This window comes from Eumetopias jubatus, unplaced genomic scaffold (genome assembly GCF_037043125.1).
Source record: "Eumetopias jubatus isolate StellerSeaLion01/CBP00866 unplaced genomic scaffold, mEumJub1_p1.0 scaffold_2, whole genome shotgun sequence".
Lineage (NCBI taxonomy): Eukaryota > Metazoa > Chordata > Mammalia > Carnivora > Otariidae > Eumetopias > Eumetopias jubatus.
This window is the reverse complement of record NW_028274808.1, coordinates 128,885,583-128,911,483: the sequence shown is the minus strand read 5'-3', so window position 1 is coordinate 128,911,483 and position 25,901 is coordinate 128,885,583. Positions and strand designations below refer to the sequence as shown.

General features: G+C 33.3%; 1 protein-coding gene across 1 annotated transcript in view; it reads left to right on the top strand.

Moving 5' to 3' along the window:
• CCSER1 (coiled-coil serine rich protein 1) overlaps window positions 1-25,901 on the top strand; it is a 723,573-nt gene that overhangs the window by 528,768 nt on the left and 168,904 nt on the right. Inside the window, exon 7 of the mRNA XM_028117742.2 lies at window positions 7,472-7,549. Within this exon, the coding sequence (XP_027973543.1) occupies window positions 7,472-7,549 (78 nt within the window). The remainder of the gene's footprint in view (window positions 1-7,471; window positions 7,550-25,901) is intronic.

Here is a 25,901-nt window from a genome sequence, read left to right as displayed (position 1 = left end):
AGCTATGAATACAATGACAGTCATGTATTATAATCCTGAAAAGCCTGGTTATATTGTGAATGAAGAATATTTTTAAATGAACTTTTTATTTTAAAAGTTTCATATGTATAGAAAATTTGCAGAGGTAGTACAGAGAACTCCCATACACCTGTCATTCAGTTTCCCCAATTGTTATCATCTTACCTCACAGAGTACTTTTGTCACAGCCAAGAACCAATATAGGTACATTACTATTAACTAAACTTAGCAATGTATTCAAATGTTACCAGTTTTCCCTAATATCCTTTTTGCTACTGCAGGATTTTACCCAGGATACCACATTACATTTAGTCATTATGTCTCTCTAATGACATGATATGTAATAGTTCTCAGACTTGCCTTGTCCTTGATTACCTTGACTTTGGTTAGATTTTATGCAGAATGCCCCTCAATTTGGGTTTGTCTGATATTTTTCTCATAATTAGACTGAGGTGGGAGAAAAACCACAGAGGTGAAGTACCCCTCTTATCATATTATGTCATGCTATCTACCTGGTGTTTACCATGATCACTTGGATGAGGTAAAATTTGCTGGGTTTCTCCACTGTAAAGTTACAATTCCCCTTTTCATACTCTATGCTTTAAATTAACTGACTAAACACAGCCTGGGAGTTGGTTGTGGGGTGGGGTGTAAATTCTTTAAGAGAGGGAGTATCTGCATAATTTATTTGAAATTCTTCTGTAAGAGAGATTTGACTTTTCTCTCCGGTTATTTATTTATTCAGTTCCTTACTTATTTATATGTGAATTCATGATTTTTTAAAATTTTGTTTTAATCTTCGGATTATAACTCCAGTACGATGTTATTTATTTTGTTGCTCAAATTGTTCCAGCTCTGGCAGTTGGGAGCTCTTTCACACTGGCTCTTTTATCTCTTTGGCATTCCCCATCCTTTTATCTTTTGAGCATTTTCTTACTTTCTGGAACAACAAAATGGTATAGAATCACCCAGTACACTCTTTGCCCCATCCCTGGAATCAGCGATTTCTCCAAGGAGCCATGGTTCCTTTATTAGAAGAAAGGAATATCTAGTAATTGGGCATTAATAAAGAATATTTTATTTGATAAAATTAGCACATTTCCCCCCAAAATCAGAGAGAAAATACAATATGGCTCATATAATAAAATATTATCAATACTTGTAAAAAATTATCTCATTTTCATGGATAAAAAATAACTCCCGGGGCACCTAGCTGGTTCACTTGGTAGCGCTGTGACTCTTGATCATGAATTTGAGCCCCACGTTGTTGGGTGTACAGATTACTTAAAAAATAATAGTAAAACAAAATGCATTTATGCATTTTTTAAAAAGTAACTCCCTAATTTATGAATTAATGAAGAATATTTCAAAACTAAATTTTAATTTTAATTTTTATATTATTATATAAATGGCTGACTTGACAATTTTATACCCATCTATAATATCAAGTATAGATAGTTTGTGAATCAGTTGAGAGTTCATTTCTTCATGTCAAAAGAAAGAACAGAACACTGTTTGTCAAGGCTATTATGGTAAGTGCATTTTTTATTTTTTAATAATAAAAATAGTAGAAGCTTAGAGAAAATGTGTCATTCAAAGTATCAACATTCTTTTCTGGTTTAGTAAGAATTAATGACATCTCTTACCCTTTAATTTCTCTATTTCTTTAGTGACAGTATATTGAGTGTCAAAGCCCTCAGTTGTACACTTTGGTCATTAACAGTTGAGCAGTGTTAGTTGAGAGTGATTAGATTTTTTAGGCAAACTTTTAAAGCACTGTTTATAATAACAGATAATATACCATTACCCTAAATTGTGGTCTGAAATTTAACCTGGAAGAACATGATTATTATTACAACAAAATGTTTCTTTCATTATTTATTTGGGAAAGAACACCGACTATGATTTACAAATCCTAGTGTTCACTTTCTGGAATTTTTTTAATAGAAATGCTGTTTTAGTATACTTATATTTTTTATACTTATTTTTGTACATTTATTTTTTCATCAATAATAACTTCTAGTAATTCTGCAATCCGTGTTAATAGTCAAAGTAGCTACTAGGTTAGTAGTCAGAGTTGATACCAGATACTCAGTCTGAAGATTGAATTGAGGTCTTTTTTTTGCTATTTCCAACCTCCTTGATAATTCATATATATTTTTAGGAGTCATCTCATAGGAAGCAAGGAAAGTTCTATTCAGCCTCCTGTCACTTTTTTCCTCTTGTGTGGCAGCTCTTAATATGCCACAGTGGCATGGTATTTGCAGAACTTCTCTATGTACTTAAATTATTTTTTATTCCATTGAGAAATTTGAAAAAAGACGGGAACATTCCTCATCTTATCTCTTAGAATTTTATTTAAAATACCTATTTCTATTTCCACTTGTGTCCTCTTTTTTTCCTCAAAGATGAGTCAACAGAAAGAGATGATAAACACATTGCTTTTCTTGCCATTTCTATTTCCCTTCCCACCTAAAACTTTATTTCTCTCTCCTTCCATTTATCTGCCCAGGAAGTTCCATAATCACCACTCTGATGAGAGTGTCTTATATTCATTTAAAATTTTCAGTATTTTTAGCAAAGATTTCCTCTCCTCCTTTGACAAGCCCACAAGCAGATAATATCTCCACATTTTTACTGTAATTAAAGTATGTTAAATCATGGTAACTGTCAGATTCCCATCAAATGAGTGAAACTGTCTAAACTGTTTGAGCTAACTTGCTAAAATACAAATTAATCTTTGTGAAAATCTTGTGCTAGATTGTGTACAATACAAATATTAGTGTTATTTAATGTGTGTTATATACCAAAAATTTGCAAAAGCATTTTCAAAGAATAGAATCCTAACTATGCTGTTTTTTTGGCCATGGTGTATGAACAGAAAGGTTGGTAGCAGAATGCATAAGTAAAAAATCTTTGTGAACTTGAGGTAGGACAAGATTTCTTAGGTGAATCAACAAAAGTATAAACCATAAAAAAAAAAAAAAGGTGGAAAGCTTTGTTCATTTGAAGACAGTATTAAGGAAACAAAGAAATAAGCCAAAAACTGGGTGAAAATATTTATAATAAACATATGTGACAAAGGATTTATATCCAAATAACCCAATCAAAAAGAAAAATAGGCAAAATATTTTAACAGACTCTTCACAATACAAGATATACTAATGGTCAACAGGCACATGAATAGATCCTCAACATCATTAGTTATCTATGGAAATGAAAGTTAAAACCACAATGAGCTACCATTACAGATCCCTGGAATGGCTAAAATTAAAGAAAAGGAAAAAATGATAATGCCAATATTAGTGAGATAAAATACAAATTGAAGTGCAATGTATTACAACCCCTTTGTCATTTTGTGGGTTTGTTATGAAGTTGGCATAATAATGGATATAAATTTACCACAGGCCCCAAGTAATTTCACTGTTAGATATTTATCCAAGAAAAATGAGAACAGGGTGCCTGGGTGGCTCAGTCAGTTGAGCACCCAGCTCTTGATTTCAGCTCAGGTCGTGGTCGCAGGGTCCTTGGATCAAGCTGTGCGTGGGGCTCCATGCTCAGTGGGGAGTCTGCTTAAGGATTCTCTCTCGCCCTCACCCTCTGCCCCCCCACTTGTGCTCTTTCTCTCTCAGATAAATAAATCTAAAAAAAAAAGAAAGAAAGAAAGAAGGAAAAGAAAAATGAAAACATATGTCCACAAAAAGATATGTACACAAATGTTTATCATGGCTTTCTTAGTAATAGTCCCAGACTGGAAGCAACACAAACTCTATCAACAGGTGATTAGATAAATGAATTGTGGTTTGCCATTAAATATTACACTACATTTAAAAGGATGTATCCTGAAATATACAACAGCATGACATGATGAATTTCCAAAATAATTTTGCTGAATGAGCGAAGCTGGGTACAAAAGAGTTCATATTGCACATTTCCATTTATGTGAAATTCTAGGGAAGGCAAAACTAACCTATAGTGATACAGCATATCATTGTTGCCTGGGACCAGGAAGGGGGTGGCATTTGAATGCAAAGGAGCATGAGGAACATTTTGAAGTGATGAAAATGTTCTATATCTTGATTTTGGTGGTAGTTACACATGTGTATACATTTGTTCAAGTCGTCTAACCACATACTTTTTAAAAGTTGCATTTTAGTATAGTATATTATACTTCAGTAGAGTTGATTTAAAGAAGATGGGTTGGAGGTGAGGGATGAGGTAGTTTGTAAATTTAGGGGAATTATGGAAACAGCAACAACAAAGTGAATAGTTTCTTCAAACTGAGATGAGTAGAAAGAATTTTGGAGAAAAATATGCATGAGAAGAGGGTGATATTCACTAGAATATCTCTGATAGGCTCAAAAGTAAATATTTGTCTAAATTTTATTATTAAACTTTAAGGTCACACTTAATGTTAAGCTCTTATGTAACATACTTAATATACTCATACATTAAGTATGTTACATAAGAATTAAGGAGGTTTCTTTTGTTGAGATGATTTGCTTATTTTACAGAATAATTCTATATTCCAAAGACAGCCACTTTCACATTTTGAGAACTGGCCATTTCCAAAGTATCTGAAATCTATCAAAAGCAGATGAAGCCATAATTCTAACAAAATATTTTTTGAAGAAAATTGTGAAAGAACATACACTGTTAGCTTTGAAAAACTTCCAATGTAACTTATGAAGTACTTTGTTAATTCGTATTTAGATATGCAATTGCATTGGAATTGTTATCATTAAATGAAAGCATAAGCTAATTAAAGTATGAAGTATGGATAAGATTTATATCTGAAGGATTTACTATAGTATCAGATATCTAAAAGTGTAAGCAAATTGGAATGGCACCTAAATTACAGATCACTGAAATGCAAATGGGAAAACAATAAGCTAAAAATGAAGATACAGTTTTTCTATTTTTGCTTTGTATTTTTCAACTTGATAATTAAGTACAGTATATCAGATGTCATATAAGATTGATTTGTTTTTTTAAAACATTTTTCTCAAGATTCCCTAAGAGCAATAGAATTAAAGTGTCATACTACAAGATGGATTTGAAAGTTAAAAGCTGGAACACCATTTTCTCTAAGAATGACATTCAAAGAATCAAGGTTAGATGATGCAAATTTTGGAGTCTGCTTTCTAGCCGTGCTTAGAATGACACATTTATTTCTGGGAAGTTGTGGGAGACCTCAACCCTAAAAGAAGTTAACCATGAAGCTTGATTTGGTTCATGTTCTTATGGAAGTTCAAAAATCTTTATCTGTGAGAATATGATACAAGCTTTTAAATTTTTACAACTGAATGTCATCTCTGTCTTCTGAATATATGGTTTTTAAGGGCTTGATACTTTAATATGCTATGCAGAATATCAATTCTTCAGGAAAATACCAGATAATTCAACTATATATGAACTGTGTTCTATTAATTGCTTAATTTCTCATGAGAAATCCAGTAAGAAAAACGGCTCAGGAGTCTTGTTTTTCTAGTCTGGAAAAAAAAGTTTCCCACATTTTTTAAATTTTAGAATCTTGTGGTAAATTCATTCCTAAGAAAATGTTTGTTTCTCTATTGTGTCATATAATCAGATAGTGAAAGTCAGCAGTTCAGAATATTTCCTGATTTTGATCAAATAATGGACAAAAAGTTCTGAATAAATTTAGAAATAAGTCAGTAGCTAATTCACCTCAATTATCGAGTGTGTGTATTTTTCTGCTTCCTTCAGTAGATTATTGTTCAGTTTTTACCTAATTTCCTCCTTTAACAATTTAAGTCAATGTGCAGTCTTAGATCAATTTCTGAAGCAGATGCAGTATATGTTATATAAAAATTATCCTGAGTATAAACTATGTTTATAGTTCTTATGCATTGTTGCTGTAATAGACTCAGAAATAATCCCACTTTAAGGATATTTAAAATGTGTCCAATTTATGGTACACCTAAATCAAATGAACTGAAAATAACCTTGGGAATGGAAAGAGACGCTAAGAATTCTAACAGTTGTAGCATCTATTCTTTGAATGTGTTCTTTTTTGGCACTTAAATCAGCCAAACTTGTCTACTTATTCCCTTTCACAATCAAAATTAATCCATTCTTTTGCTTTAATCTTCACTGCAAAATTTTCTGCATTTTAGTGCATGCAGTTGGTAAACAAGCTGGAATATGTTGCTGTTCATTCTTTCCAGTGTTTTATTTGCTTATCTACTTAAAAAGGAGAATTATTCTGACAGACTAAGTTAAGGATATAGTAACATAGCTTCTGTTGCTACCTATTATTGGTACTTTTTTCTTGTTTTTAGAAAAAATAATGGTAAGCTTCTAACCCATACTTCTTTTTTTTAGGCTAATCTCTTATTTAAGAAATTTGAATTGATTACATTTTTAGTGGACTAGAAGAACAGCGTTAGCAACATTCCAGTAATTCTCTTTTTGTATAAATCCTTTGTTCTTACATTTTTTTTTTTTTTTGTTTTGTCTAGCAGAATGTAAGAAAGATTGTAAAATGTCAGGGGCTATGAATATGGGAATTTAAAAATTTATTATTTCTTCATTTTGCAATTATGTATTGATGACAGACATAGTTTTCATAATGAATAAAAACTGGATACAATTTAAATCTTCATTAAGGGACTTCTGGGTGGCTCAGTTGTTAAGCATCTGACTTCAGCTCAGGTCATGATCCCAGGGTCCTGGGATGGAGCCCCGCATCGGGCTCCCTGCTCAGTGGGAAGCCTGCTTCTCCCTCTCCCACCCCCCTGCTTGTGTTCCCTCTCTTGCTGTGTCTCTCTCTGTCAAATAAATGAGTAAAAATCTTTAAAATCAATCAATCTTCACTAGATAAACATGAATAATACTTTAAATATATGTTTGAAAATCAGCCTGAAAGATATCGAAATAACAGCATCCTGAATCATCACAGATACTGTATAACTTTCAAAAAAAAGGGGGCAAAAATCTTAAGTAAGCAAATAAAATTTTAAATACTGTCCTGGCACAAAGATGATCATGGCATTTAATAAAATGCACTTAAAATGTACATTAAGAGGTGATAATTAGGCTAATTTTTCAGATATTTCTTTTTTTTTAAGATTTTATTTATTTATTTGACAGAGACAGACACAGCGAGAGAGGGAACACAAGCAGGGGGGGTGGGAGAGGGAGAAGCAGACTCCCCGCCGAGCAGGGAGCCTGATGCGGGGCTCGATCCCAGGACCCTGGGATCATGACCTGAGCCGAAGGCAGACGCTTAACCACTGAACGACGCAGGTGCCCCTAAGATAACTATTTCTAAATAAGGAATGATTCAGTATATAATATAATGTGAATTTTTCTACACCCATATTTAATTTATTTGTTTTTATATTAAGAAGAAGGATTTGATTCTAGATTAGGAATAATAAAAGTAACTACCAAAATGTATCTCTTTAATTCAATTATGTTTTCCTTGCAGAGTGCAGATATGAGCCCAGCAAGTAGCACCACTTCACTTCCCGTTAGTCCTCTTACTGAAGAGCCATTGCCTTTCAAGGTAAAAAATAAACAACAAAATATTTATGATACTTTTAGGATACTTACTTACTTTACTATAGTAAAATATTGCATGGTATAGATGGTAAGGTGAACTGCTTTAATATGTAAGGATCTAATTTCAAATGGTAAAATCTTTGTTGTTTTGTTGTCATTCTGGTTGGTAAATGAAAGTACAGCTTAAAATAGAAGTTAATACTTTATAGACTACATCATTTGCCATGTATATAAGTAACAGTGATTTCTTTGTAATAGTTTGATGTCACATGAATTTGAGGTTTTGAATCTTTTGTTTATCTTAATTTAAGTAATAAATTTAGGATGAATTATTTAGCCCTCATCGAGTGATTACATTTTCATTAGCTGGTTAAATTTTCATTGATGACTCTAGGTCATAATTAATTAATTATGAGACCTTTACAAAGTAATGATCAAAATAAAAAATTGAAATACAGAATCATTCCTCCAAACCCATTATATTTTTAAAATATTTAAGGAAATACATAAATAAGTAATTAAGAAGTATGGTTTGTAGAATTCTTCAGTTTGGGAGACTATATACATTACAAGTAAGAAGTGATTTTCTTGTTTTGCTGTTTAAGATTAGATGTATCTCTTTAAACCAAAGTTTGTAGATCAGCTGTTTTAATCTGTACCAAGGATGTTTGAATTTCATTGAAATTATTATAAATAAAAGCAATCCTTAAGATCATGGGAAAAAAATACTTGGAAAGTTGGGATGATACACTTAACTTACATGCAATAGTTTCAGTTTAATTTGGTTTAAAGACAGGTAGATGTGCATTTTGAGATTCCTTATGATTTCATGATTTTTGGATTTTATCATAAAATTGTTTATTACTGTGGGTTTTTTTTTTTCTTTTTCATATGAAGAGCATAACCTACTCAACTTCGTACTGCTTAACCCTAGTACAGTGGCTGGTATTGATTTCTAAATACTTAATATTTGCTGTATTGTTAAACTGAGAATAATAGAAAGTTATGAATTTCATTGTGTGTCTTTAGTTTTCTAATAATAGATACTTTGTTGTTTAATGATAGACAAGGGGCACTTGGATGGCTCAGTCAATGAAGCAACTGACTCTTGATTTCAGCTCAGGACGTGAACTCAGGGTCATGAGATTGAGTCCCACATGGAGCTCCATGTTCAGCAGGGAGTCTGCTGGAGATTCTCTCTCCCTCTCCGTCAACCCCTCCCCCATCACGCTCGCTCTCTCTTTATTATAAATAAATAAATAAATCTTTAAAAAATGATCAACAATAATAATTGTTAAAAGGTTATTTTATATCAGAATTGTTAAATACTGAATAGTATTCTGATTGCATTATTTATTGAGAAGTCTATTATTCTACAACAAAGAAGAAAATACTAACATTTCAAAGTTTAGTGTTACTTAGTGTTTCCATCTTATGGTATATGGGACAAAATTTATGGAAGAATCATATCTTTAACAAGATTTTAATTGAATTCTCAGAGCATTACTAAAAACCATTTTCTCTTTTTAATATATTGAAAATGACTATACTCCTTGAAAATTAATATATTTTTTAATGGAAGTAAAAGAAAAGGTCAGATATATTCCAAAATGTGCTGACACAAAGCTAATATAAATATAATTATTTTAGTTAGTTTCTGTCACTGCTTCTAAGAGATCAATATTGTTCCCGTGTTAATGTATGTAAGTGGTTTTATAAGCACTTAAAACTTCTAAGCACTTATAATATATAATATTAGTAGTGGTAGCCAATGTAGTTATAGTGCCTCTTGATTTACTTTTTTTTGTGAAAGGAATATTATTTATATATTTTTCATATTTTTTATCATAAATAAAAACATCCCACTAGTATTTAATAGTGTCAAAAATTAAAGTTTGAAATTATGAAGTAAAGCTTCTGCCTTTGTAAATGAGGAGCTTTTTTTGTAAACAAGGAGTAAAACTCCTTATTCACGAACACTGTTCTCATCATTCTGTATTGTAAGCATGCCAACCAGGAAAGCATTTGAGTGCATCCCTTCACAGAGAAAGATGTATGGTGCACAATTCTCTACGTATACGACCACAAACTCACAGACTTCCCAGTCGCACTCTTGGTGCAGAGAAGCTTCTAGGATTCCAAGTTCACATAATTGGGCAGACAACTTTATGGTCATATATTTGGAAACAAAAAGCAAATGTATAATCGCTATTTTTTAATAAAGCATTCAGGGTGACTTACGCAAGAGGTCTGTTCTCTATCACAATATCATTACAGAAGGGCAAGGTGTAACTAACTTTGCATGGGTGGGAATAATATTTTATCAGATAACCATAATAGAAGCATAAAATTTCAAGATCAGTCATCTGTGAGTCTGACAAAAAAGAGAGAGAGAGAGGGAGAGAGAGAGAAAGAATAGACCACTTAACTGTTAATTACAATGTTTATGTTTCTTTTTATAGAATAACACTGAACCAAGTTGTTAACTCTGATGTGTCCATTCCACCCTATTCTACCTTTTTCTTCCCTGCCATTCTACTTGATTTCTATCAACCTAATCACTTCCAATCTAACCTGCCTCCTCTCTTCCTATGTTAGGTTCAGCCCGATAGATATTTCACGCCTAATGCCTTGGGGTCACCAAATATTACTGTTCTTTAATAAGATGATCCTTTTAATTTATTTGTTTACACATAGTTATTAGCAGCCTCAGTCCATTCCTGGAACTAACAGTCTTGAAGCTGAAGGTAACTTATTGTTCTTGACCCCTCCATAAAGGTACACTTTATTATGGACCATGTTCTTTTTGTTAACCATATTTATCCCCTATTTTAAAATTTATTTGTACTTCATTGAAGCATGATCTCTAGGTTTTAGTCCTGTTTTCTCCAAAAAATCATCTTTTCTTTGATTAGATATGTTAATAAAGGGTATTATTCCAACCTTGCCCCTTTATCCTTATTCTGTGATAAATTCAATGGATGGAAATGAATTCAACTCTATTTTTCTTTAGACTCTGCTTCAAGAGTACACAAAGGCATTAAAGAATATGCTTCATTCACCAATTTTCAAAATTTGATTTTATACAAAAAAATAGTCTTCTCATTGCCCTTCCTGGCCCATTGACTGCTGCTTTTCTGTGATACTTGGGTTTGTGGAGTGTCTAATGAGACTGGGCATCTAGTGTCTAGAATCCACAATGGAGCCACCCTGTTGGAGACCCATCCACCTTCCCCAGGAGCGGACCAAGAGTGGTTCTGGGATATTTCTGGAGTCTCCTCTCCTTCTGAAATTCAAAGTTCTTAGACTCCTTTTTCTCATCCCCAGAAATCACCATTTAGTCTAGACTAAAGAAGTTCCCTTTTAAAAAAAATTTCCCTTGGAGATTATTCCTCTCTCCTTTAATCAACCAGAGCCTGGGAAAAAAAAATCTTCTCAACATACTTCTTAGAAGCAGAATAGAGGAAAGGAATTGTGATGTAAGATTTTTCTTACCTGAAAGAAACATCACCTTAAGAAGCACAGAGCCACCTTACTAAAGCAAGGGATAAGGAGGTGGAAATAAATAAATTAATGTCTCAAAAAAATTCAACTTGTCATGCACTCCTGGAATATTAGGGTAAGAAATGATGCTAATTCCGCTCGACCATAGAACCTAAACTTAGGACTTAGTAACAAACATAGGTTGCTCTCACTTATATAAAGTAAATAGTGTGTAGAAAAAAAAATAGTAATCCCAGAAAATACACACCTATCAACCATTAACTATTTGGTTGAATCATACTTTAAATTTGTCTATAGTTTCTATAACAATCACTAATTTCTACTTTAAGAACAATATTTATTTTTAAGAAAGCAGAAGAGTTGAGAATATTAGAAGCAATCTTAGCCTAGTTAGGAGACTTCTGGGACAAATCTCAATTCTGACACTTTCTATCTGTATGACCTTGACCTGTTACTTGGTGTCTTAATTTTCCCATCTATAAAATGGGAACAGCAGCAAATTCTTCTTCATTGGGTTTTTATAACATTAAACAAGTTAACAGATAGTGCTTCAAATAGCACATAATATCAGTATATGTATTAACTATTATGTTTTGTAGAACAGGTATCTAAGTTTAAGGCAAGAGGTTCTGTATGTTATAAATAACATGAAGCAGAATTATTTACAGTTAATCCCTTGCACTTTATTTCCAAATGTGAGAATAGTAATGCACTTTCAACATAAATCCTTTACTTTGCTGAAGAATAGTATTTAATATTCATTTCTAGAAGGCATGCTGTTTGTTTCCTGCCCTCAAGTATTCAGATAAACTCATATATCAGATTCCTTGTATGAAAAATAATTAATGGAAATGTTCATTAATTATGAGGGAGAAGGAGTAAATACAATGAATCTGTCTTAAGGGAAAACTGGTGAATATAATAAAACATTACTTGGAAAAAAGAAATACATAATTAATAGATCTGCAAGCATAAGGACATATGGCACCTTTTTATCAGGAATACACCGTAGTATATTTTCTTTGATTTCCCAAACCTTCCCCCACGAATTAACCTGATAACCTCCTAAAGGCAAGCTCCACTGAAGGAATATTGTTCAGTCATATTAGATACTGGAAAAAAACACATTGTAAATAAAGCACTGTTAATACTTCATTCTTTGTGTGTTATAATGTCAGTATACTAAGTAGTGTCAATTTATTTTGTCTGACAATATAATAGAAAAGAGCACATTTGGAGACTCCAGGAGAGAGGAGTTAGATAGTGGCACGACCTCCACAACATCATTTGTTGTATGTTTTGCAGAGAATTGGGATTTTGTGTGTGTGCGTGTTTATTGCTGTTGTTTCTCATTCAGTGAATTTAATAGTCTCTCTTATTAGTGGAAATCACTTTTTTCATGTCCCAAAAATAATCCCAAATGATATATTCTGCATTTCTGGTATTTTTTTTACTGTGTCATCTACTCATTTATTCATTTGTTCTTTCATTCATTCGTTCATTCATTTCTTAGTGAGTTGATTTATTGAGTTGTGCTTGATAATATTCTAGGTACTGGTGTTTCAATGTAAACAACCCAGACTAAATTCCTGCTTTCATGGTATTTGGGTTCTAGTAAGAAGGGATAGACAGTAACTAACTAACTAACTAACTAACTAACTAACTAAATATAACACATCAGATAGGAATGATAAATATGATATAAAATGAAGCAGAGTTTGGAAGACAGAAAGTGACTCTAAAGTAGGCTATTGTTTCAAACAGATGGCCAAAAAAAGCCAGTCTCACTAAGGGATATTTTAGCAGAGGTTATAATGAAGAAAGTGAGTAAGCCACTCATCTATGGGAAGAGGCTTGAGAAAAAGTGCAAAAGCAAGGAGGTGGAGCACGTGGCCTTTTCAGGATCAGCTGAGTGCCCTGTGGCTGGAGCAGAGTGAAAGAGGGGACAAGTAATAAGAGAGCAGGTCAGAGAGAAACCAGATCATGAAGGGCCTTGTAGGCCAAAGAAAGACTCGAGATGTTGCTTTACATGAGATGGGAGAACATTAGAGTGTTTGGGGAAAATAATGGCATAGATAGACTTTATTTTAAAACAATTACTCTGACTTTGGAGACATGGTAGAAGGACATTAAGGCCCCTAGAGGTGAGAGATGATGGCAGCTTAAACTGGAATGGTAAAGGTCGAAAAGGGTGAGCATTGGTGGGATTTTGGACATATTTTAAATGTGAATCTGCAGGATTTTTTAATGGATCATATATGGGATATCTAAAAAGATCAGTGTTGAAGACTATTCTTGATTCGAATGTTCTCTCTATCCCCCTATTTTTATTTCTTTTGCTATCACACTGTGATTATATATTTAAGGAATGTGTTTATGATGTGATAATAATTTTAAACACGAAATGGCACCAAATGTTTTCCTATTGGTAACAAATTTTAAGAAGGACCTATTATCAATAATTGTATATTAAAAATAGAATGTTTCTGTGTAATAAACCATTTTAAATCTTGGCAGCCAAAAACAATAATTTCTTTTTTTAGATTTATTCACTTTTTAGAAAGAGAGTGAGCACAGCAAGGAGGGGCAGAGGGAGAGGGAGAGAAAATCTTAAGCAGACTCTGCACTGAGCATGGAGCCCTACATAGAGCTCGATCTCATGACCCTGAGATCACCCACGACCTGAGCCAAAACGAAGAGTTGGTTGCTTAACCGACTGTGCCACCCAGGTGCTCCAAACAATAATTTCTTATTGTTCTTTCTGATTCTATAGGTTGACTAAACTTATCTAGGCAGTTCTTATTTGGGGTTTTATAAGTGGGTGGAGAATGGAGTTATCTGAAGCCTCAAGTGGAGGAGATACCCAGGATAACTCCTTATGGACTAGCTTGAGTTTTCTAACAGCATTTTCTCACAGTATTTTAGAGTAGTTAGGCTTATTACATGACATCTGGCTTCACCCACAGTGAATGTTACAAGAACTGGAAGCTGCCAGGCCAATCATGGAAAAGACACAGATACATACAGCTTCACCTCCACATCTTTTTATTGGTTAAGCAGTCACATAGTGTGTTAGTGGTCCCTGAAACTACCTCAGCATTCAGATATTTGCTAGAAGGACTCAGAATTCAGTATGTAGCCATAAAGAACACATATACTCTTCTTCCAAGAGTGTATGTAATACTTCTACCCAATAAAGCCCATTAGCAATTCAGCACACATAGATTCACATAGGAACCCTGTACCTAGAGCAGACAGAAATTCCAAACTCTTAGAAAAAAGTCAGGTGTTCAGCATTAACAATATTATTTCTACAGATTTCTTAGGCACAGTGAGCCACTCGTACTATAACCTTTTTTATTATTGAAGTATAATCAACATGCAATGTTATATTAGTTTCAGGTGTACAACAGCTGCTCTTATTATTTATGGAAAGTTTGATATGAATGTAGGGCACTGGTTACCAGTTAGGTAACCAATGGCCAACCAATGGCCCACCTTGAAAGCAAATCTTTCTAAGGATAGCATATTAGTTGGCTAGGGTTGTCATAACAAAGTACCACAGTTTGGTGGCTAAAAAATAAAAAATAAATAAAAATGAAAGTATTTTCTCACGGTTTGGAAGGCTAGAATTTTATTTCTTTTTAAGTTTTTATTTTAATTCCTGTTAGTAAACATAGTGTTAGGTTATAGTAATTCAACAATTCCATATGTCAGCAGATGCTCATCATAACAAGGGAACTCCTTAATCCTCATCACCTATTTAACCCAACTTCCCACCCACCTCCCTGCTGGTAATCATTGGTTTGTTCTCCATAGTTAAGAGTGTATTTCTTGGTTTCTCTCTCTCTCTCTCTCTCTCTTTTTTTTTTCCACTTTGCTCATTTGCTTTGCTTCTTAAATTCCACATATGAGTGAAATCATATGGTATTTGTCTTCCTCTGACTGGCTTATTTCACTTAGCATTATATTCCCTATCTCCATCTATGTCATTGCAAATGGCAAGATTTCATTCTTTTGTTATGGCTGAGTAATAGTCCATTATATATATGTACCACCTCTTCTTTATCCATTCATCATTCGATGGACACTTGGGCTGCGTCAATATCTTGGCTCTTGTAAATAATGCTGCTATAAACATAGCAGTGCATGTGTCCCTTTGAATTAGTGTTTTTGTATTCTTTGGGTAAATACCCAGTAGTGCGATTGCTGGATCATAGGATAGTTCTCTTTTTAACTTCTTGAGCAAATGCTGCTTTCCAGAGTGACTGCAACACCAGTTAGCACTCCCACAGCACACAGGGTTCCTTTATTTCCACATCCTCATCAATACCTGTTGTTTCTTGTATTGTTGATTTTAGCCATTCTGACAGGTGTGAGGTAATATTTCATTGTAGTTTTGATTTGGATTTACCTGATGGTAAGTGGTGATGAACATCTTTTCATGTGTCTCTTGACCATCCATGTCTTCTTTGGAGAAATGTCTGTTCATGTCTTCTGCACATTTTTATTTGGATTATTTAGTTTTGGGATGTTGTTGAAGGCTAGAATTTTAAGTTCAGGGTACTGGTAGGGTTGGTTTCCAGTGAGACTCTCTCCTTGGTTTGCACATGGCCTTCTCACTGTGGCTGCCCTCCCCTGTTATCTCTTCCTCTTCTTATGGGGATACCAGTCGTATTGAATTAGGTCTCACCCAAATGGCCTCATTTTAACTTAATCACATCCTTAAAGACCTTATTTCTAAATATTATTATATTCTGAGGTACCAGGAATTGGAACATTAACATGAATTTTGAGGGGCGCCTGAGTGGCTCAGTTGGTTAAGCATCTGCCTTCAGCTCAGGTCATGATCCCTGTCTCCTGGAATCGAGCCCCACGTCAGTCGGTCTCCCTGCTCAGGGGGAGCCTGCTTCTCCCTCTGCCTGCCACTCCCCCTGCTTGTGCCCTCTCTCTCTCTCTCTCTCTGTCAAGTAAATAAATAAAAATGTGAAAAAAATAACATGAATTTTGGGAGGACACAATTCATCCCATAATAGACTAAAGACTGCTATGTTAACTCTTCTGTACATAAAGCCAACCTTGACTCAAGTGAAGGGAAAATAAACTATCTCTTGAGGGGGAATGACAAAAATTTGCAGCAATCTTTAATCAGCTACACTGAATAAAATGATGTGTGATAGTCTTTTATTAATCACTTTTAGGCTCTATCAAATTCTCGGTCAGGTGTAAGGAGTTTGGGTTTGAGGGAATGTAGAAGGAAATAGGAGATTTCCTTGAATGTTTATATATATTCATCAGTGTACTTATTTGAATATATTTTCCATTGCTCTTTTAATTTCCACTAAGTTTGGGAAATTCACTCAAATGTCACCATATTTGAATTAACTTACAGTCCTTAAAATCTTGTGGTTGAGAACATCAAAGAATTATGGCTTTAAAAAAAATAGCTTACTAAATTCCTGATTCTAAATGCTGACAGTAAAATTTTAATTGAAATAACAAATACCAAACAATGCTTTCTATATTATGTTATACAAGTATACTATACAAGTATTATTTTATGTTAACATTTTTCCTTTAGGCCTGTCAGGATAAATTTTAAATGATTATTATACCTATTATTTGGCCTTTGCAGACCATATTACTAATATATGATGAATGCTGTAATTGTAAGAAAAATGATAATTATATATTTTGATAAATAAAATTATTTTTACATAAGTTAAAGCCAAAACAAATTTGGTCTAATTTATGTAAAAGATATCAGTATCTCTCAGACATATTAAACCTCAGGGGAAAAGATTTTAATGGGAAAAATAAGCAAATACTTTTATGTTGCATACTAGCTTCGTATTACTATCCAGATCCTTCTCACACACTGTCTAGATGATTTCAGGAAGACATGTACAGGATACAGAACTTGTCCACATTAATACATGCTAAAAATCATATCATACCTCCCACCTCATCTCCAGCTCACATATCCATTTTATTTCTTAAATTTAAATCTCACTGAGTTTCTTTATTGTTGCACAGTTTGGTGCTGTAGATTTTTTGAGTTCTTCAAGTGGTACTGATAGAAGACTTTCTTTGTTAAAAGCCTTATTTCAGCCTTCCTTCAGAGATTGGGCCATACTCCGTCTGCTTACTCTAGTCAGAATCCCTTTGACATATTTAGTGGACAAGATTTACTGAGCATTTGTTAAAGGTGATCTTGGAAAATTGAATTCAGGGATCCACTTTCTCTACAGTTGAGTTAAACAGAACCCCAGAAAACTGCAAGATACATAGATTTGGATTGTCTTTCATAATTTGCAAGAATAGGGATTTTATAGGAAAAGCCTGAATTTAGAGTAGAGGTACAGAACATGGAAGGATAGATAGAATTCAGGTACAGAACATGGGAAGCTATTTCTGGATTCATTTACACATAAAAGACAAGATGTTCAACTACTGTAGGAAAATCCTAAAGCCAATAAAAGCCTTGAAAACCTGAAAAATAAAAACAACTTTAAATTTAAAAAAAAAAATACCTTTTAAGAAGCTGAGTCATTATGACTTCAACTTTGGTTTGGGGATCCACCTCCAAGTGGATTGGCATCAATGAAACATTTGTTCTATCTACCAACAAGGTACTGTGATGATTTTATTTAGGAGTTGAAGTCGGCATGTGGTTGGTGCTGTGTTCTTCAACACCTGTTGGTCCTGAATGTGTAGAAGACCTCAATATGAGATAATAGCAGAGGTAGCAATGATTGCTGCGCACACCGGTATTAACAAGATCTCTTTTTACATCTACTGCAGGTAGCAGATTCAAAAAGGGCTTAAGGTAAACACTGTATTTAAGATAATGACATCATTATCAATGATAATTTAAGCAACTGATCTCATGTATAGCATATGCAGCGTTTATTTCTTACTCTAAGTATACCATTTCATATACACTCTGGATCATAAACACTCACCCACCTTCGTTGTTTTTAAATATAATTTCTAGCATTGCTTCAGAGTTTACCTATAAGTGTGAAGTGTATTGTAATATATTTTTCTTTAAATAAGAAATTAGCAATCAAGGTACAATTCGAAGACTATGATTTGTTATTAATAGGCCCATTTGAGATGAACCATGTATATGAGAAGCTATAAAAAGTAGACTCAGCATGAATTTAGTTTATCTGGCAGTGACTATCATCTGTTCTATCTTGGAATTGTCTACTTCTGTGACAAACAAATTTTAGGAGTTGAATGATATCAATGTGCAGTTGCAACTGTAAAATAAAATGTACATGAATTAAGTACAATGAATTCTACATATATCAAATAATTTAGAAATGGTTGTATTTTCTTTGGTAACTATGTGAGAATAGAAAATGTTAGACTTAAAAAATGTTTTTTAAGATATTGGTCATCCATTGTTTTAATTATATGAGATAGAGGTATTAAATAGCCATGCCAACAGATGCAATAAAAGAGGTAAAGTAAGCGAATACTCTGTTCTGAAGTTTTTGTATGACAAACTGATCATTTCTTCAGTGCAGTTTTCATACCACACATAAATAATTTTGCATAAATTCTATTATGTCTAGCAACTCTGCAGGAAAAATAATGGTGGCACAAATTTTAAGTTGGATAATAATTATGAAAAATCAGAAGATTCTATTTAGTCTTGCTATAATGAAGATAATGTAGAGAAATTTATGAACATCACTTCAAAATGCATTTTAAAGAGATAAGGAAAGGTGCAATGTGTTTGCACAGAAACTTACTTTTATCCTCTTGGATAGTGGCTGATTCATAACACAGAAAATTGGAAGGTAAAAAATTGCCAGATGGATATATTAGACTCTAACTGACAGCCTAATACAAATAATTGTGAAGGTAAATGCAATTTGAATATTCCAAGTACTATTGATTTCAGATTCTCACCTAAGAAAATTGTCTGCTTTCCTTTATGTTCATGCATTATATTATCAACAGTCAGCTTATATCTCCACTAGACATGTCCTTTTCTGCAGGTAATCTCTTTTACTCTGGTAAATCTGATAGGAAAACTTTATGTCAGGAATTGGCTAAACCTGTTATATTAGAATTTTATTGCATATGTTTCTTATTAAGAATAAAGGTTAATTTAGAGTAGTTAGGTTCTGTTTAATAAGAAAGACTTTGGCAGCAGTACGTGAGCCTGAAAGTTTTTAAAAAGCTGAACAGAATTGTCAAAGCATAATTAAGGCTAGAGGAATTAAGCGCACTTTTCTCCCTTAAGTGTCTCTGTGAGGCAATAGAACCTTTGGCAACAGAGCCAAGTAGAAAAATGGACCCATGCCAGTTGCTGCACCATGATAAAGAGAGATTGGTTGTAATTTCTGGTAATAATGCCTACAGTAGTAAAGCTGACAGTGGTCTATCCTCTTATTAACATTAGCCATTTCTCTCCTTCTCTTTTCTTGCTCTTTCTGATGGGTCTTCGTCCCTTGGTGATATTATCTGTCACTATTTTTGTCATCTATCACTACTTGTGTTACATTCTTGAATGTGATGAGTCATTCAGAACAATTAACATTCATTGAGGCCCTGCTATGTGTAAAAGCTTATGCAAAGGTATTAGCAGAAATATTTTACTCTGACTGTAGAAAGCTACAGAAAATCATAGTGCTGGTTGTATGGGAATATGACCTGGAGAAGTGCGAAGTATTTCAAAAGGATAAAGATGGAGTTGAGAAAAGGGAAGTATACTGAGATCTGAGCCAAGGGAGAATAAGAGCCAGGGTCTCAAGCTAGGCCCTGAGGGCCTAGAAATTGTAAATATTCAGTGGTGTGTTTCCCATGTGGTAAGGACCAAGTTGTTTGGTGTGAAGGACACTATGTGCTTTATAAGGAAATTAAGACTACTTCTATAGGCATTGAGGTACTACAAGAAGTATGCAAGAGTTGTATCTTGGTCTGTTTGGGCTGCTATAACAAAGTACCATAAACTAGGAAACTTCTAAACAACAGAAATTTATTTCTCACAGTTCTGGAGATTGGGAAGTCCAGGATCAAAACACCAGCAGATTTAATGTCCGATGAGGGCCCGCTTCTTAGGCAGCCATCTTTTTGTCTCATCTACCATGTCTCTATAACCTTACGTGATGGAAGGGGCAGGTGAGCTCTCTGGGAACTCTTTTACCAGGAAATACTTTGCATTCATGAGGACTCTGGCCTCATGACCTAATCACATCCCAAATATCCCACCTCCTAATACTGTCACGTTTGGTGTGTTAGGATTTCAACATACGAAGTTTGGAGAGACACAAATATCAGACTGTAGCAAGTTGAGTAAATAGTAAGATGCAAAATAATGTTTATAAGGTTCCTTGAGCTGCATTTCCAAAGAATGGGTTCTGAACTTTATTTGAAATTCGTCAATTCTGAGACTATCAGATGGTACTAATCAAACATAAACTATAAAAAATAAGAATTTTCATGTCATCCAGTATCACTGATTACCTGCATTTATACGTGCCCCAATTAGCATGAAAATTGCTTATATTCATATTGAAATAATAGAGTTTACAGGTGATCTAGGCTATCAAAAATATATACTAAGAGATCCATTCATTTATATATATCTAATTGTTATATCTTAAAAAGTTGTAGTTAGTGTATTGATTTCATATTGCTACTATAACAAATTACCACAAATTTGATGGCTTAAAATAATTCACGTTTAGTATATTATAGTCTGGAAGTCAGAAATCAGAACTAGGTCTCCCTGGACTAAAATCAGTGTTGTCAGAGAGGTGAGTTCCTTCTAGAAGCTCTAGAGGCTGATGCATTTACTTGCTCTTTTGAGATCCTAGAGTTTGCCTGCATTTCTTGGCTCATTGCTTCCTTCCATCTTAAAAACTAGCAATGGCCTGTCAAATCTTTCTCACACTACACCACTCTAATTTATTTACTATCTTTCCCAATAGAATAAGATGTTTGTAAATGCAGATAATTGTATTTATATTCTTTATATTCCCTATTTCAGTGCCTGGTATAGAACTAGTGTATAATACACCAATAATAGATGAAATTAGTGAATTGTTAAATGAATGGTGAAAAAAAACCTTTTAATTAAGGCCAAATTTCTTCTCAAGTCTTTCTTCCTTTTAAAATAAAGTTAATCATTTTATTAAATTAACCATTGATAATCTGAAATACAAAACCTATCAAGCTATACATGTAGTATCAGGCTACTAAATTTTCTGTAGCTTATCCTCTTTTTCCATACAACTCTAAACAAAGCTGGACCAATCCTAGGTACAAATTATCCCTTATGAGACTAACTTGATACTAGAGAATTCAGTATTATATTGCCCTTGTTTGTCAGGTTCTCATCTTGTGTTTTGAAAAATGTGGTTTCTGCATTGGCTGGTATTTATCTGATAGCCAGTGTCTAAGAGACAACTGAATTCCTGCCAACTGTCTAGTTGGATTTTTAAATAGTGCCTTTCCTGAGATTTTTCCATGACCAATGCTAGAAATTTTAGGTATAAAATTTCTAATTTCTCCAAATTAGAAATCTTGAATGCTGTCTACTTCTTTAAGTATTAATCCTCAGGAAACATGGTCATTGTCTCATCTTACAGATAAATAAATTGAAGCTTAGAGCAGTTAAGAAGTTGACTTGAGGACATAGTGTTGATAAATGGCTCAGCTGGAACTCTGACTCAGTTGTTTTTTTGTTTTGTTTTTTTAATTCTAAGGACTGGCTTTAACTACTATACTACAGAAGGTCTACAATGTTTTTATTTTAGCATGATTCTGATTATTCATTGGTTTTATATAGCTGAAGAGGGATAGAAATAGAACTGGAGGGGCGCCTGGGTGGCTCAGTTGGTTAAGTGTTGGCCTGCGGCTTGGGTCATGATCTTAGCATCCTGGGATCGAGACCCGAACCACATCTGGCTCCAGCAAAGAGTCTGCTTCCTCCCTATCACTCTCCCTCTGCGCTCTCTCTCTCTGTCTCTCTCAAATAAATAAATAAAATCTTAAAAAAAAAAGAAATAGACCTTGAAGGTAGAAATACAGAGAAAAGGAGAGAAAAGAAGAAAAGATGAAAAATGAAGAGAGAGAGGGAACGGAATGGAAGGGAAGGGAGAAAAGATATAAGAAGGCATCCATCAATTCTTTAATTTGTCATCTATTGAAATCATAATCCTACCTAAGATTATATATTTCTTTTATTAACAGACCTAATAATTTTGAACCATTTTTGGATTGAATGCCATTCAATCCAATTGGTTGGATTATTGGTCAGTTTTCATAGATTCAAGAATATAATTTGCTTTACCTAGTTTAAACAGAAGGTATTTTATTATAGGGTATTTGATAATTTTTCAGATTCCTTGGAAGGTCAGCACACTCTTCTTGGATACACAGGGACAAAATGCCAGGAAAGATTCCTTTCTGGAAGGGATAGGGTATGCTGCCAGACCAAGAACATGAAAAGGAAAAAGGAATGGGACATGGGATTTTCAGGATTTATTATGTAGTTTTTTTGTTTTTTTTTTTTTTTAAGAGAGAGAGAATGAGAAAATGAGAATTTGAGAATTGGCAGTGTGTGCTTGGTTTGAGGTATTTTATGGTTAGGGAGATTAAGGTTATCTGAGGAGGGTGAGACAAGATCATGAAGACAAAGTTTATTTTAGTCTTCCCAAACATTTTTTTAAAATTTTGACATCGAATACATTATTTTATTTATTTTTTAACCTTTTGACCCCCTTCAAAACCATTCCTCTCACCCGTTATCCCCTGCCTCTGGCAACCACCCATCTGTCCTCTGTATCTACAAGCTTAGTTTTTTGGATTTTTTTTTTTTTTTGCTTTTGTTTCATTTCTCTGTTTTTGTTTTTTAGATTTCACATATAAGAGAGACCGTACGGTATTTTCCATTCTCTGACTTATTTTACTTAGCATAATACCCTTGGGGTCCATCCATGTTGTCTCAAATGAAAGATTTCATTCTTTTTTATGGTTGAATAATATTCCATTATGTGTGTGTATACATACATACATATGTGTATTTTATATCTATTTAAACATAAATCTTTTTTATTCATTCATCCATTGAAGGACTTTGGTTGTTTCTGTATCTTGGCTTTTGTAAATAGTGCTGCAATGAACTTGGGAGTGCATATATATTTTTGACTTAGTGTTCTCATTTGGGGTGGGGGGATCAAAACCCAGAAGTGGAATTGCTGGATCATATGGTAGCTCTATTTTTAATTTTGTTAAGGAACCTCTGTGCTGTTTTCCACAGTGACTATACCAATTTACATACCCAGCAACAGTTTACAAGGGTTCCCTTTTACATACATCCTCACCAACACTTGTTATTTTTTGTCTTTTTGATAATAGCCATTCTAACAGGTGTGAGGTGATATCTCATTGTGATTTTGAGCTGCATTTCCCTGATGCTTATTGATACTGAGCATCTTTTCATGAACCTGTTGGTTATCTGTATGTCTTCTTTGGAAAAATGTCCATTCATTTTAATCTACTTGTTTTCAGTAAGGTGCTACCTTCCACAATTGAACCTGATGTCACTTTAATCCATCTCATATTCTTTCGGAAGACAATAAACTTGAACCTTTTGCTAGGGATAGAAGGAGAATTTGTCTGGCTGCATGGAATACTGTCAACCAATCCTCTGGTTGTCAGATCCATCTTCATTCCCATTTTCACAGGTGCATAGCTTTTCTATGGCCCCACAGTAACAGTAGGGTTATTTAGGGATGGGGTATGCACTACCGGCTCAGGTTTCAGATTTCTTGTGTCTTCTCTGCTTTCCAGTTTCCTTTTCCTGTCTACTCTCAAAGTGCTTAGATTTTACAATGGACTTCTTACCTTAAAATTTACTTTTTTTTTCTATTTTCTGTTTAAAAAATATTGAGAGTTGTATTTAGTTATATATATTGATTAACATAGAGTTTTTATATTAATTTTTTAAAAGAACTTGAAGTCTGTGTTAAAACCAAGCTGAGTACTACATGTGTGGTTATAAAATATAACAAATCATAAATATTTGACTTTATGTGAATATTGGTAAAGGGTAAGAGCTGCTATTTACTTAGTTTGACAGGACCAAACGGCAGTTAGCTTATGAATTTTGTTTTAACTTTCTTCTTTCTTTCTTACGCAGACTATATTCATTAATGCTTCAGAGACGAGGCAGTTAAAAAAAATCAGAATTGTCTTTTCTTTGAAATATGTCTTAAAGCAGTCTATTAGGAAAGAACTGGAACTTCATGAATAATCATTTCTATATAATGATAAATATTCTGGAACTAACTTGTTTTAACACTACTTAATTTAGTGCATGCAAAGATTTGATGAAAGCTTCAGTGAAGTTCTAAAAAATGGGTACATAACCTCAGATAAGTGTATAGAAAGACTCACATATTGTTCAAAATTGTCCCTAAGAGATGAGTATAAAGTACACGTATAAAAAAGTGAGACACATTTCCATAAGCCACATGGCTTAATATCATTACTTTCAGTCTTATAAATTAGTTTTAAAGCTGTAGTGACAAATATAGAATGAGATTTATTAATGTACACAAAATTCTGTTTTTCTGTATATTCATGTTGTATAATTAGGTTATTAAGTATATAATTTAATTCATTTTTATGTGGTAAAAACAGTTTAACTGTTAGCAGCTGCCTTTAAAATAGCTTTACACTTATTCAGATTTAAATTACCTGTTGACTTGAGTAAGTAATTATAATTTTGTCCTAACACTATGTAACATACGGTGTTTACATTCTTCTCAAGAGCTCCTTGAGGGGAAAAAAAAATACAGAAACATTAATATAAATAGCGATTTAAGGAACCAATGAAAATATGTACAAAGATTAATGGTAGTTAGTAGGATATTAAATGGTTGTTAAAGTATTTGAATTTGTCTTATTGGATTATTGACTTATGAGATTGTATTTTTAATTTTTTTACTAGGTGTTGGTATTTTTATATAATATATTCATTTTGAGTAATCTGCTTTCTAAATTGAGGTTACATATATTTTTTATTACTGTTGTTGAATTCATTTTAAGCCATATATTCCTTTCTGAATAACAAAGCATTATTTTATGTCTGTATTTATATTTTAGACTTCGATATTTATGAGGCAGATAACCTAGTGTTTTTTTAATTAAAAAGTATAAGGCATAAAATTTAAGACAACATTAAAAGTTATAAACAGTTAAAATTCTAGTATATTTAGGGTGATTTTAAAAGGGGGCATGCTCAAGTGTTTGCTCAGAAGTTATCTGTTTAGAATGTTGCTCTGCTAAACCACAAAGTCTCTTTAAACTCATGGTTTATCTAAAAGGCAATTATAGTACAGGCTTTAATTTTTTGAGTGCTTTAATATGCTAGACAGATTTTAACATGTTTACATATATTTTTCTCAGGAAAAACTCCATAAATTAGACTAGGCATTTTAAGTCCATTTTTCATAAGAAGAAACTGAGTCTAGAGTCTTTCATATTTCTAATACATCTCTAATAAATGGCAGAGCCAGACTGATTTCAAAACCCATGCTTGAAGCTACTATGTGCTATACTAAATGTTGTACCTTGAACTATGCTATTGTGTGTCACCTGTATTAATTGTTTGAAGATGAGGAGTAGATCAGAGTACCTTTTATGACTGACCACTCAAAGAATGTTTTGACTAGATAATTTGGTATCATACAAGAACTTATTAGCATAATTTCTATTAACATAAACTATGAAAATACTTTTAAATAAATCTAATAACCTATAGTTCTTTCTCAACTGCAGTTAACTCGTCTGTTTCCATAGAAACAGACGAGTTAACTTTA